This window comes from Solanum lycopersicum, chromosome 6 (genome assembly GCF_036512215.1).
Source record: "Solanum lycopersicum chromosome 6, SLM_r2.1".
Classification (NCBI taxonomy): domain Eukaryota; kingdom Viridiplantae; phylum Streptophyta; class Magnoliopsida; order Solanales; family Solanaceae; genus Solanum; species Solanum lycopersicum.
In genome coordinates this window covers 3,594,626-3,608,439 of record NC_090805.1, presented here as the reverse complement: position 1 = coordinate 3,608,439, position 13,814 = coordinate 3,594,626, and the positions used below count along the sequence as shown (strand labels likewise).

General features: G+C 32.8%; 5 protein-coding genes across 5 annotated transcripts; 2 read left to right on the top strand and 3 right to left on the bottom strand.

Moving 5' to 3' along the window:
- The first annotated feature begins 174 nt into the window (after positions 1-174).
- On the top strand, positions 175-3,847 carry LOC101267315 (bZIP transcription factor 53). Its single transcript, XM_004240524.5, has 2 exons — positions 175-335; positions 1,797-3,847. Exon 2 carries the CDS (start codon positions 2,162-2,164, stop codon positions 2,594-2,596), a length of 435 nt encoding a protein of 144 aa, XP_004240572.1. The 5' UTR covers positions 175-335; positions 1,797-2,161; the 3' UTR covers positions 2,597-3,847.
- Positions 3,250-3,870, bottom strand: LOC101267611 (calvin cycle protein CP12-1, chloroplastic). The gene has a single exon (XM_010323569.4). The coding sequence runs from the start codon at positions 3,798-3,800 to the stop codon at positions 3,417-3,419; it is 384 nt and encodes a 127-aa protein (XP_010321871.1). The 5' UTR covers positions 3,801-3,870; the 3' UTR covers positions 3,250-3,416.
- A 2,813-nt stretch (positions 3,871-6,683) lies between these two features.
- Positions 6,684-8,352, top strand: LOC101248014 (pentatricopeptide repeat-containing protein At1g09220, mitochondrial). Its single transcript, XM_004240603.5, has one exon. It carries the CDS (start codon positions 6,880-6,882, stop codon positions 8,278-8,280), a length of 1,401 nt encoding a protein of 466 aa, XP_004240651.1. The 5' UTR covers positions 6,684-6,879; the 3' UTR covers positions 8,281-8,352.
- An 873-nt stretch (positions 8,353-9,225) lies between these two features.
- On the bottom strand, positions 9,226-11,069 carry LOC101247724 (DELLA protein RGL1-like). Its single transcript, XM_010323568.2, has 2 exons — positions 10,328-11,069; positions 9,226-10,238 (listed from the first exon to the last, which is right to left on the bottom strand). Exons 1-2 carry the CDS (start codon positions 11,067-11,069, stop codon positions 9,226-9,228), a joined length of 1,755 nt encoding a protein of 584 aa, XP_010321870.2.
- A 746-nt stretch (positions 11,070-11,815) lies between these two features.
- Positions 11,816-12,661, bottom strand: LOC101247431 (uncharacterized). The gene has a single exon (XM_004240601.3). It carries the CDS (start codon positions 12,659-12,661, stop codon positions 11,816-11,818), a length of 846 nt encoding a protein of 281 aa, XP_004240649.1.
- Positions 12,662-13,814: the final 1,153 nt, after the last annotated feature.

Here is a 13,814-nt window from a genome sequence, read left to right as displayed (position 1 = left end):
AAAATAGATTATTTGATATTGGAGACAGACTTGAATATTTTCAAGGCATAGTAAAAACATGGGATCATGTACTATTAAATAAAAAAATATTTTAAAATTAAGAGAAAATATATACTCCCATGGAAAGATAGAAGAAACTTACCTAATATTAGTAGGTTTATTAGCTGTCATCCTATAGCCAACCATATTACACCTATGACACAACTTTCCTTAAAATAATTTTATAAAAAAAAAAACTCAAAAAGCTTCTTCTTCTAGCCTATATAAACCCCATTCTCTACTCCTTTATAACATTCTTTCAACCTTTTGGTTCAACAACTTCCCTCTTTGCAAAGGTAAGCTTCATTCTCCTTTACCCCTTTTCCTTTTTTGCTTTCTTTATTTTGTGTGTTTTGATTTTGCTTTTTTGTTTGTTCTTTTGTTTGATGATTGTTCAATTTGTGTTTATGGTAAAGAGAAGATGGATCTTATGCCTACAAAGATTTGAACTTATTTAACTGAGAAAAGAAAAAAGATTTAGACTTTAGTACTTTTACCCCTTTGTGTAGGGGTTAGAAAGTTTTTTATTTGTTTTGTTTGATGATTGTCCAATTTGTGTTCATGGTAAAGAGAAGATGGATCTTATGATTTGAACTTTTTTATCTGAGGAAGGAAAAAAGATTTGAACTTTAGTACTTTTACTCCTTTAAATAGGGGTTAGAAAGTCCTTTTGTTTGTTTTGTTTGATGATTGTCCAATTTGTGTTGATGGTAAAGAGAAGATGGATCTTATGCCTACAAAGATTTGAACTATTTAAACTGAGAAAAGAAAAAAGATTTGGACTTTAGTACTTTTACCCCTTTGTATAGGGATTAGAAAGTTTTTTGTTTGTTTTGTTTGATGATCTTCCAGTTTGTGTTGATGGTAAAGAGAAGAGGGATCTTATGATTTGAACCTTTTTTATCTGAGGAAGGAAAAAAGATTTGAACTTTATTACTTTTACTCCTTTAAATAGGGGTTAGAAAGTCCTTCTGTTTGTTTTGTTTGATGATTGTCCAATTTGTGTTCATGGTAAAGAGAAGATGGATCTTGTGCCTATAAAGTCTTGAACTTTTTTATCTGAGAAAGAGAAAAAAAATTGAACATTAGTACTTTTACCCCTTTATATAGGAATTAGAAAGTTCTTCTGTTTGCCTTGTTTGATGATTTTCCAATTTGTGTTGATGGTAAAGAGTAGATGGATCTACTCATGCCTATAAAGATATGAACTTTTTTAACTGAGAAAGAGAAAAAAGATTTGAACTTCAGAACCTTACCCCCTTTTATGGGATTAGAATCAAAATGAACTTTATTGAGTAGGTAAATCATCTGATATCAATTGATTTGGTGAGCCTTAATCTAGTGACATTTGTTTTAGGGTTTGCAAAAACAGTAATTTGGTTGAGCTCTTTCAGCAAAAAAAAAAGAACTCTTTATAGAACATCTTCAAACTCAAATTTCCAAATCTTTCAAAAATCCAAAAGGATTTGGAAGTTAGTTTTTAATCTTGTTGAAAGATTCGAAGGATTTTGTGTATGGTCTGTACACAGTACACACTACCCTCCCTAGATCCCACTTGTGGAATTACACTTGTATGTTGTTGATGTGGTTGTTATTTTTGTTGTATTTGAAAATTTAAGTTGAGACATCTTTAATGGTTAGAATTTTGTTGAGTAGCAGAACGTATGTTATTGTGGTTTTGTGGTTGAATTTTGTTTTGGCCTTTTGATCGCGTTTCTGAGATGTTCTCTAATATAGTCTGTTGTGTTTGATTGCAGATCATTTTTGTGAATACTTTCATTTGCTGTTTGGATTTTGGATATTCTACTCAGGAAATTATTTGGTTTCTTTGAAGACTGGTTGGGGTCTCTTACAAAGTTCCAATGTTTGATTCTTAGTTTCAAAATTTCTTCATGTCATTCTCTATTCGCGTGCGACGAGTTCGGATTCTGCATTCTTTCTCAGTAGTCTTTCTTTACTGGTTCTACGTGTTTTCATGAACTAGAGCCCTCATCATTTTCTTGTTCCAGTTTAATTTACAAATTCCATAGCCACACTATCAAAAGTTTGGTGCTTTAACAAATTATACATAGTTCCCTGTTATTCCATTTTTTAAATCATTCATCCAATCTGCCTGAGAGACATGTCTTCGACTCCGCACTTGGTGAGTTCTGGTTCAGATGCAGACCAGAGGTATGCAAAGTTCGACGAAAGGAAAAGGAAGAGAATGGAATCCAACCGTGAGTCGGCCAAGAGGTCACGGATGAAGAAGCAGCAGCGTTTGGAGGAGTTAAGTAGCGAAACAACACAGCTGCAGAACCAGAACAGTATCTGCCGTGATAAGATTGCTTCTGTTGAAATGAACTATCGTTCCATTGATGCAGAGAACAACGTGTTGAGGGCTCAGCTTGCAGAATTGACTGAACGGTTGAATTCACTGAACTCACTCACCCAATTTTGGGCTGATACTACTGGATTTCCTGTGGACATTCCTGAAATTCCCGACACTTTGCTGGAGCCATGGCAACTGCCTTGCCCGATTCAACCTATCACTGCTTCTGATATGTTCCAGTTTTGAGCTCTGCTGGTGTGATGATTTACAAGAATGGAATAGAGATTAAGCGTATTAAGTATCTAGTTTGATATTAGCAATGTAGCTTTTGTTTCTGAATAGTAATGGTTGGTTTTGGCCTATTATCGATATCTGAATATCTAGTTTGTTGTTTTTAGTATTTGTTCGACTTTATTTAGTCTGTGGATGTTATATATGCATCTTTTGGAGTACTATGAATGAGATGGCCCTTCTCATTTCTATGAAAAAATTGCTGTGTGTTGATATTGTGGACTTGTTTATCCTATTTTTTCCATTCTAATTATTTTGATCATTGGATGTCAATGCTTTTATAGGGCAAAGAGTTTGAACTCTTTTTTCTGTCATTTGACTTGCAAGAGTTTAACTAGTGATATGTCTTCCCATCTGTCGTCTTCGTGGATGGTTATTTGATTGATGGGAGATAGCAGGTACTCGTAAAATTAAATACTGTATAAGCTGATTCAGATAACATGATTATTGATCATTGGGTTTTCTTCTTTTTTGTTGTTGTAAAAGATGCTTTATTTATTCATGTAAACTGAAAATTGAAAGTAGCATTACTAGCAGAGAACAATTGTTTAAACTAAAGCTCTCTGGTTATATTTCTGCTCTGATCTAACTTTATCATTTTCAATTCGTTCGTTCAAACTATATCACATAAATTGGAATTCATGGTAACAGTATGTATAATTAAACACCATACCATACATAACATAAGAGAAGATTTAAGTTTTGATAAAACAGATTACCATTTGAAAAGAACACAAGACATGACATGAGTAGCTGCTACTAATCATCATCATAATTAATTATCGTAAGTGCGGCATTCATCAGTTTCTGGATTATCCTTGCAATAATTCTCCAGTACATCTGATTCCTTCTTCTTATCCCTCGCATGGCTCGCTGCTGCACTCGTCTCTTCCACCACATCCCATGCCGCCTTACACTCGCCGCTCACCGGATCCTCCGCACAAGTTTCTTCAGCTTCTTTAACACTTTCCGCAACTAAATCAGATAGCTTCTTATCCGGAACTACTCTGGGTACCACTACATACATCATCCTCCTGTAACCCAATTGACTTGATTTCTTCCATGGGCTGTTTAGGGTTTGCAATTTCAAGGGCTGAATTTTGGGTGAATCGGATGAAATTGTTGGGATTGTTATACTAACACCGGCTATGGACGCCATTTTTATTTGCTCTGTGTTAGGGTGAAGAAGAAGAAGAAGATATTTTTTTATTTTCTTTCTTTTTAGGATGGGTATATATTATCATTGAGATGAAATGAGTAATGAGCACACATTTCTTATCACTTTGTTGGCCAATGGTTAACATCCACGTCGTCAAGATGACGTCCAAAGATATTTTATTGTTAAAAGGAAAAAGAGTTAGATATGTATCTGAACTATTTGAATCTCCAAACTATTTAAAAATGTGTAGATATACCCCTCCGTTTAAAGTTTAGTTCACTCATCTGTCGTTCAACTTTTGGTCTAAATATACTTTTATAGTCGTTAGTTTCATGTTGGACATATCCAACTCATTTTTTATTTCTTTAAATGTCACATTGAATTGTCATGTCATTTTGACCTTACCACATGACATATTCGGACTCATAAACACCTAATCAAACCCAAAAATCAACTCTTTTTAAATTCACTATCCGATCAATTTTTAATAATTTTGTTTAATTTTTATTTTTTCGATAAATTCCGAAAAATGAGGAATTGATTAGTAAAGGATAAAAAAAATATGGAAAAAATATAAAATTAACGCCAGAAATTCACAAATAAATATAATAACCTTAAATTCAATTCAAACATTTTTTAAAAAAAATTATTTTTTTCGATAAATCCCAAATGAGTAATTGATTGATAAAAAATAAAAAATTAACGCCAAAAATAAAAAAATGAAAACAATAACCTTTAATTCAACAATTTCAATATTTTTTAATTTTTTCAGAAAATCCCAAAAATGAGTTCATTAACAAAAAAATATGAAAAAATATAAAAATTACGCAAAAAAATCAGAAATAAAAAATAGAAATATATGAAATAAAAAATTTGTTGAAATTATTGAATTTAAGGTTACTATATTTATTTGTGAATTTTAACGTAAATTTTTTATTTTGTTTTCATATTTTTCCCTTTTTATTAATAAATTACTCATTTCGGGATTTGCCGAAAAATATAAAAAAATTTAAAAAAAATGTATAATAAAATGTTACTATATTTATTTGTAAACTTTTGGCGTTAATTTATATTTTTTTCATATTTTTTATTAATCAATTACTCATTTTCGAGATTTACCGAAAAATAAAAAAATTAAAAAAATATTTAAATGTCAGATTTAAGGTTACTATATTTATTTATGAAATTTTGGCGTCAATTTTATATATTTTTCATATTTTTCCTATTTTTTATTAATCAATTACTCATTTTCGTGATTTATCGAAAAAATAAAAATTAAACAAAATTACTAAAAATGAGTCGGATAGTGAATTTAAAAGGAGTTGATTTATGTGTCGGATTAGGTGTTTATGAGTTCGGATATTTTTCATTTTTATATAAATGTCATGTGGTAAGGTCAAAATGACATGACAATTTCATGTAACATTTAAAGAAATGAAAAAATAAGTTGAATTTGTCCAACATGACAACTAACGCTCATAAGGGCATATTTGAACCAAAAGTTGGACGGAGAGGGCATGAGTGAGTCAAACTTTAAACAAAGGATATGTCTAGACCTTTTCGAATAGTCTAGGGGCATATTTGACCCTTTTTCCTTGTTTAAAATATCTTTACTGTTATAATTCAACGAAAAATTACATGAATTAGTATATTCTAATAAATAATTATCGATTTTAGTGAAATTTTCAATTTATTACCATTTATAACAATACTATGTTAAATATGTAATATATATGAAGAGTGAATTATGTATGCAATATACATGAATTATTAATTATTTTTTGAAATATATTATGTTTGTTTGGTAAAAATGTGTCACATTATATTATAAGTGTATCAAAATTTGTGGTAAATGTATTATCCATCATTAAAACTTGTATTATATGTGAATAATAAATTGTTCTTTGTAATATGTATTAAACTTGTATTATAAATGAATTAAAAGTGATCAATTAAAAAAATATTATTGCTATAAATAATTTTTTTTATTTTAGTATATTTATGTAAGTTTCCCTATATTCAAATGGGAAAAGGGTTTGATATACCCTTCAACTTTGTCATTTAGATCTGATATAACCCTTGTTATGAAAGTGATTCATATATACCTCTACTTATAAACAAATGACTCACATATATCCTTTTCCTCTAACGGACATGAAAAAAACAATAATCTAACTTTTTATTATTTTTTTCTAAAAAATATACCATATGAGTAAATTTAATCCTCGTCAAACATATTTTTTTTATTTTTTTTTGTTTCAATGACTAATTTAGAATTATTATTTTGATAATCAAATTTATTTATGTTTCACTAATATTCTTGTAAAACTTATTATAGATGGGCCAAATTTTTTTCTTCGAATATAAAAATCAAACTACAATATAGACAAGAAAAATAGTTTAATTTTTTTCTCTTTAAACTAAGGAATGAAAGATAAAAATAAGAATAAGAATAAGAAACTCAAATAATTATAATAAAAGAAGTCAAAAAATAATTTATGTATGAAAAAAATTAAAACATACCTTGAACTTGGATAGAAGAATCATATATACCCCTAAACAATTTTTTTTTTAAAAAAAGTAATAAATATAAATTTAAAACTAATTCTTTTAACTTCCGTTAAATGAAGGATATATGTGAGTCATTTTATAACAACATGAGTATATGTGAGCCGTTTGTACAACGGTAAGGCATATATGAACCAATTTCATAACGAGGAGTATATTAACTTTAAATATCAAAGTTGATGGATATATCTGACTCTTTTTCCTATTTAAATTTTATTAAACTTTTTATACAAAATTTTCACCTAAAAAAACAAACATCCAATATTTAAACGTTATATTCGTTAAAATAAATTACATATAATACACTTTGTGCTATTAAACCATACATATCAAATTTTATGAGTGTGTTATTTTCGATTAAATAATTGTAAGTCATGAGCTAAAATTTCAACCTTGCTTGCTAGTATTTTCTTGGAATTGCGTTTCGCCATAGACAGTGAAGCTCGAAAGTTGAGAGCTTTTTTTCTGCTCTCAAATTTAGTCCATTAATGCTTCAAAGAATGAAACTTTGATGGGCAGAGATGTTCATCATCTTCTTAGTCTTGTTAAAAAGTACCAAAACCATCGCAAACCAATTCAGCAAATTCATACTCAGTTAATATTCACCACTGCAGAAAACACCTTCAACTCAACTTCTTCAATACCCATTTTATTAACTCTATGGAACTCTTTAATTCGGCATTACTCTCTTGGTATTTTCCCACAAGAATCTTTTCTTCTGTTCAAACAATTGCGGTTACAGTATCACCCCATTATCTTTTTTGATAGCTTTACATATTCATTCTTGATTAAAGGATCAGCTAATTTAGGAAAGTTTTGTATTGGGAAGCAGATTCATTGTTTGAGTTTGAAGGATGGATTTGAATCTCATGTTTATGTGCAAACTGCATTGGTTAATATGTATGGGGAATGTGGATTGGTTGGTGAAGCCAAGAAGGTGTTTGATGAAATGCCTGTGAGAAATTCTGTGACTTGGAATGCTTTGATCAGTGGTTGTATTAAATGGGGTGATGTTAAGGTTGCTCGGGCGGTGTTTGATGGAATGCCGGAGAAGAATGTTATTTCATGGACGGGTCTTATCGATGGGTATACGAGGATGGGTCGGTTCAATGAGGCTTTGTCTTTGTTTCGGGAAATGGTTGTGGTTGAGGGGATTAAACCGACTGAAGTGACTCTATTGGCGATTTTCCCGGCTATTTGGAATGTTCGCTGTCTAGAGTGTTGCAGAATGATTCATGCTTACGGGGAGAAAAGTGGTATCGATGCTTTTGATATTCGTGTTATGAATTCACTTGTGGATGCTTATGCTAAGTGTGGAAGTATAGACGATGCTGTTAGAGCTTTCGAGGATATATCAGATGAAAGAAAGAATTTGGTGTCATGGACGTCAATAATATCAGGATATGCAATGCATGGGATGGCAAAAGAAGCTTTCGATAGTTATAAGATGATGGTGGAGGGAGGTATTGAACCAAATCGCATAACATTTTTGAGTATGCTCAATGCTTGTAGTCATGGAGGTTTGGTGGATGAGGGGCTCGAGTTTCTCAGAAAGATGGTTGATGAGTTTGGGATTCAACCAGACATTAAGCATTATGGTTGCTTGATTGACATGTTAGGGAGGGAAGGTAGGTTAGAAGAAGCAGAAAAGATAGCATTGGAGATACCTAATATCATGTCTAATGTTGTGATTTGGAGAACACTATTAGGTGCTTGTAGTTTTCATGATAATGCAGATACGGGAGAAAGAGTTATGCAGAAGATCATGGAGATGGAAAAAAAATATGGTGGCGATTATGTGCTTCTTGCTAATATCCTTGCAGGTATGGGCAGGTATGTGGATTCTGAGGGTGTGAGGAGAGTGATGGATGAACAAAATGCATTTAAAGCTCCTGGTATTAGCTTTGCTTAATCTAAGATTGTAAACGACTGATTCATATATTCATAAATCACATTTTCCTTGATGTGGTTCTTTTACTGGAAACAGGACCAGCACCAGGTTGGTGTTTTCTGCATTTCTTAGTTTATTCTCATTTATTTCGTGCCTCATTCAGTCCGTTGGTTGAACTAATCTATAAGCTTTTGTTAAGAGAAAGTTGCCTTCTAAAAGAGGCAGCCTGGTGCGGAAGGACAAGGGATAAAAAAGGCAGTCTGGTGCACAAAGCATCCTAGAGATATAGCCCTGTATCCGTGATAGATCTAGGTTACATCGTAAAAGCATAGTTCTTTGAAAAATCATGTAGATACCCAAGATGATGCCAGATATAGTAACAGCATAACAACAACGTTCCAATCACAAGCAAGTTGGAATTGTTTGGGATCGGTTATATAAATCCTCACTTACTATGTTGCTCCATTTAATCTCATCGCAGGGCAATATTATTATATGCAATAAAATGAAAAAAAAAAAAGGTTCTCTGCAATTTTTCTGGCATATAAATCTTCAGCAGATATAAAATATTTCTTTGAATAGACCTTTAGTAAATGTACTACTATGGCTAAAACATATTGCCAACTAGTTATTATCACTTGTATTTATCTTTTTATTCCATTGTGCCCTATTTCTCGGTAGGCCTACATGAATTCGAAGAGATTGTAGGTCTTTAGAGGCAACTTCCTTCCATGTGATTTTAGGTCTATCTTGTCCCATTTTTAACACCTTTACTCGCCATAATTGACACGGAAGCCAACACTAGACATAACCCAACCATCTCAAGCATTTTCTCTTGTTTTATCCTGAATGTGTGTTTGCTTGCACCTATCCCTAGCAACAATAACTCTAAGGGTATATAAAAGAATAGAGCAAGTTAAGTATCCTACTAATTTCCTGTCCTTAAAGCTCCCCTTTTCAGTATCTTTACAAGAACTTCCAAATAGAAACTGATTCAATGGGTGTTCCCTTCCATCCAACTAGGAGGGCCTTTCCATCCTTTTGAACAATGCAAGAACTGCCATGGGAAAATTGCTTTAGAATCAGATTTGCTTGATATCGAGATGACTCGCTGAGCTCCATTTCCACCATTCCAAACCTTGCAAAGTATGCTCTCCATACATCAAGCTTTACATTCCGAGTGAACCTTTCTGCACCCTCAGCTGCAACCATATTCCGGATTCCTTCACCAATATGAAATACTTCAATCCTCTTTCTGACCAAATTGTCTCTATCCATGCAGTCTTCAAAGCAATCAAAAAGCACACTATAAAAGAAAAGTGCCTCCACGAAACGGTTCAAAAATGAAGGTGAATTAAGGTTTGCCTCAACTTCACAGACAACAACCACAGATGGTCTTAGTCCTCTGATTACTCGCATCGTGTTGTCCAAATAATCTTGCCTGCAGATCATTGTTCTAAGTACAGTGTAACAATAGACAGCTACAGTTTCATCTGCTTTAAGATTGACTGATTCTGCCTTGAGATCTTTCATGTCAGACATAAAGATCATATCAAATGAAAAGGGAAGATTCAAGGAATTGGCAAAACTTTGTAATCTCTTGCCTGTTTCTTCTATTTTCTGTTTTTCTTGGTGTCCAATGGCTGTAATTTTCAGAAGCTCAATTGGACAGTTACGTCGTTCGGAAAGAGCTTGCATCAATCCTGTCCACTGAATTCCACTTCTAATATTAAAGTCAACCAAATGGATCTTGGTTGCACCTTTAACATATTCAACTATTGCCTGATTTCCCGCGAATTGCATTACTTGACTGAAGGGAATCTCTGTATGGCATGTTAAGGATTCAGGAGTATTACCTAATGCCAGAGTGCTTAAAAATCTTAACTTTCTTTCGAAACATGGGGACCTTCCTATTTCTCGATCAATCCTTTCTTGTAAAGCTTCACCAAAATAGAAACAAAGTCTCTGGATTGGATTACCTATTCAAGATATAAACAAAAGTAAGTAAATGTGTACTCTCTCTAATAGCTTAAGCTTTTAGACGACATGAAACACAATTCGCTGTTACCTGTAGCAGATGCCTTCCACAGGCAGTGTGCAATAGATTGGCTAGCCAAATGAAATTGCTGCTGATCCACTTCTTCTGCAGCAGCTAGAAGGAGGTGAACAAGTTCCATGTCCTTTGTTTCCTCTATGGAAAGGCCCGAAAGTGATGAAGCATATGGATGTATAAACATAGAAAGACCATCTACCCTTTGGGTGGAGTACTGGATATATCTTTCTCCTGCAACTCGTAAGATTTCTTCTGTTGACAACTTAGAGATGTTACTTACACGAGCCTCGTTGCTGAGTAATACGTTGCTCAAGTTTTCCTCACTTGGTTTCTTGAACAATCTCCCACAATTGTTCAAGAGCTCCAAAGATGCTAAAGAAATGGAATTTGTTTTCTCTCCATGGAAATTGTCAAGCCTTGGCTCCTGAGGCTGAATCCCATCAGATGCTTCGGGGGTCGTTTTAATTTGGATAAACTGCAGGGGCAAGTCCATGTTGGAAGAATCATCACTTTGGGTCCAGTGATCTGAAATGCTTTGTTGCTGATCTTCCAGTGACTGTACTTGTTTGTCTGCTGTATTATCTTGATATTTAAGGTCAAATACTGTGTAAAGAGAATCAAGATCCTCACTGTCCAATTCAAACCAAGGATCTACGGCGCCATTGTTGATCAATTCATTTCTCCCACACTCTTGAACATGATTGTGACCATCCTGAAAAACACTGAAATCAATGGTGGGGATTGGGATTTGATCCATGATCCCAATTCCAGGACCAGTTGATCAAATTTTTAGTCTTTGGTTTCAATCGACCTATATTTTACTTATATCAAGGGAATACACTCAGCATGACCTCAACAAGGATGAAAGTGAAGTTTTTGTCCTTCTGTAGCAAAATAACCTGTTCATGATGAAAGTTTAAAAGATTGAAACCGCGGTGATCCATGGCTGAGACAAGCAGAAAGTCCAAATGAAAGATAGTCCTCTTAACAGAATAGTATTGTTTGTATCTCTTAGAGCAACTTTTACAAAGGTAGCCAAGATCAAATTAAGGACTTTATGCATTTGTACTCTATGCTTGAGACGATGAGAAACTGTTAAAAGGCATAATGCCATGGTTAGAAAGAGATGACAAAAGAGATAAAGTTAATCACAAACTACATTCTCTTGATGGATCATAAAAAGACACAAAGAAGAAAGTTTGCAGGCCAAATGTTTCTCAAGTTTTGAAAAATGTGGCTGGTCCAAAGAGTTTACACCCAACAGATTCCTCGATAACAACAAACTCAATGAAATTTCACAAGTGTGGGGTCTGGAGGTAGAGTATATGAAGACCCTTGGCATTGTCGGTAATAAAAAAAATGAATATTTGTATTTGCATTTGTTTAACTTCAAAAATAGAAAAAATACATACATGTCCCTTTCTTTGACAAAAGCATATTCTGTTTAACAATCAACATTACAACTGTCTCAGGAACAGAAAATGTCAAAAACTACTCTATTCATTAGACCTTTTCATCATTTCTTGTACAAGAGCCTGCATTGTCTGAACCAACCACCATATTCCCACAAAACAACACAAAATTTAGCCAAATTAGTCCCTTCACAACCTTAACCATACCAATTGCCACAGTCACATAATACAACCACCAACCAACAAAATCAACCAAACCAACACTACCAAATAAGTCTCTTTTCATCTCAGCCACAACCACTAAAGACTCAACTTCATCCCCTAACTTACACCACCACAAAATACCAAAACTCATTGCCATAGCCACCTTCTCAACATACCTATCCTCCTTCTCAACGCCAAAAATTGTGTCATCAACCACAGGTTTCACTACTTTCTTGGACCAAAACAACGTTGTCTCATGCAATCCCATGAAAAACATACTTCTCGTCAATAAATATAATCTTTGGTGACTAAAACTAGTACTACCATCTATTCCAACAGCTATACTTCCTTCTATGCCTATGCTCACACAAATTTGAAATGTGAAAAGTATTAACCACGACATATAAAGATGAGACTTTGAAATCATGATGTGATCAGTTAGAGTTCGTCCTGTCAAGCATTGAGTCAAAGCAGAAATGGTGACAAGTGGAGTTAGTAGACGAAGAAATATAGGATTTGCATAGAGAAAGAGCTTGACAAGTAGTGTATTGGGCTCCGTGTAATCTGATGTGGCAATGAGATAACGAGTAACTGACAGCCTAGCGAGGACAATAAAGGAGAGAGGAAGGAGAAGGCTGAGGAGGATAATGGTAAGGCATTGAAATGACTCTCTTAACATATTCACAACATAGTCTTTTGAGACTGAAACGTAGAATTTTGAACTCGAACCCATTTAATATAACTTAAACTTAGTTAACAAAGAAGAAAATAATTTTTTTTTTTGTTAGCAACAGGATTTGAGAAGTACATAAAAGGGATGAGGAGTATATATAATTTGATCAAAAAAATTTATAAAGTGGTTATCACGATGATATTCTTTGCATAAGGTTGACATATGATATTTAAAGAATTTGGTGTGTATAATTTTTATTCCAATTATGTAAGGTACTTTAGTTTATTATTTTTTTTTTCAACAAATTTGGTGGTCATATAGCACGTAAGATATATTCATGATTAAGTGTTTACGTTATTCTATTTCCTAATTTGATTTAACACTCAATGTAGTGATAAAAGCAGCAACGTAGCCATATACAATGATGAGAAATTATATGATGTATATAGAAAATTATGTAATATTTGTACGTAAAAAAATTGCTGTAGTTTTTTTTTAATCTTTACGTACAGGTGATAAGTTGCTTATACTTCCTCCATCCCATATTATTTGTCATGATTTCTGTTTTTACAGATAAACCGTAAAAACTTTGACTAACAATTTAAGATGTATTTTTTTGATCATATTAATATGTAAAAAATTATAATTTATCGTACTTTTTATATAGTTTTAGAATATCTAATTTTTTGGTTTAAAATATCGATAAACGCAACATGACAAACAATTCTGGACGGAGGGAGTATTTATTTAGAAATGCATGCACTGACCTAAGAATTTTGGCGAAATTTTGTTCAAATAAGTAACCCTTTCGATCCATTAAATATGTGTTGAATAACTGATCATTTAAAAATGGATCAAGTATAATATTATCCATATTATTCACTATATTCATAAGTTGATATTACTAATACTCATTTGTTTGCTTGTTATTTAAATTTAACTTTTATGAGTTTACATTATGAGAGTCTCAGGTTATTTAGATATTTACCTTGTGTTCACTTTACTATTTTTATTTAACCCGCTCATATCCAATTATACCAGCATGTTCACTATTTATGCACATTTGTAGATTTTTTGCACAAAAGAGGAATTTTCCCCCCCTTATTTTCATAAAATTCAGAGCTCAATAATAATCAATTAATATCTATAAAGAAATTCAAATTACTTGAGTCAATTTTTAAATATTAGGGCTAAATTAAACCAATCAAGTCGA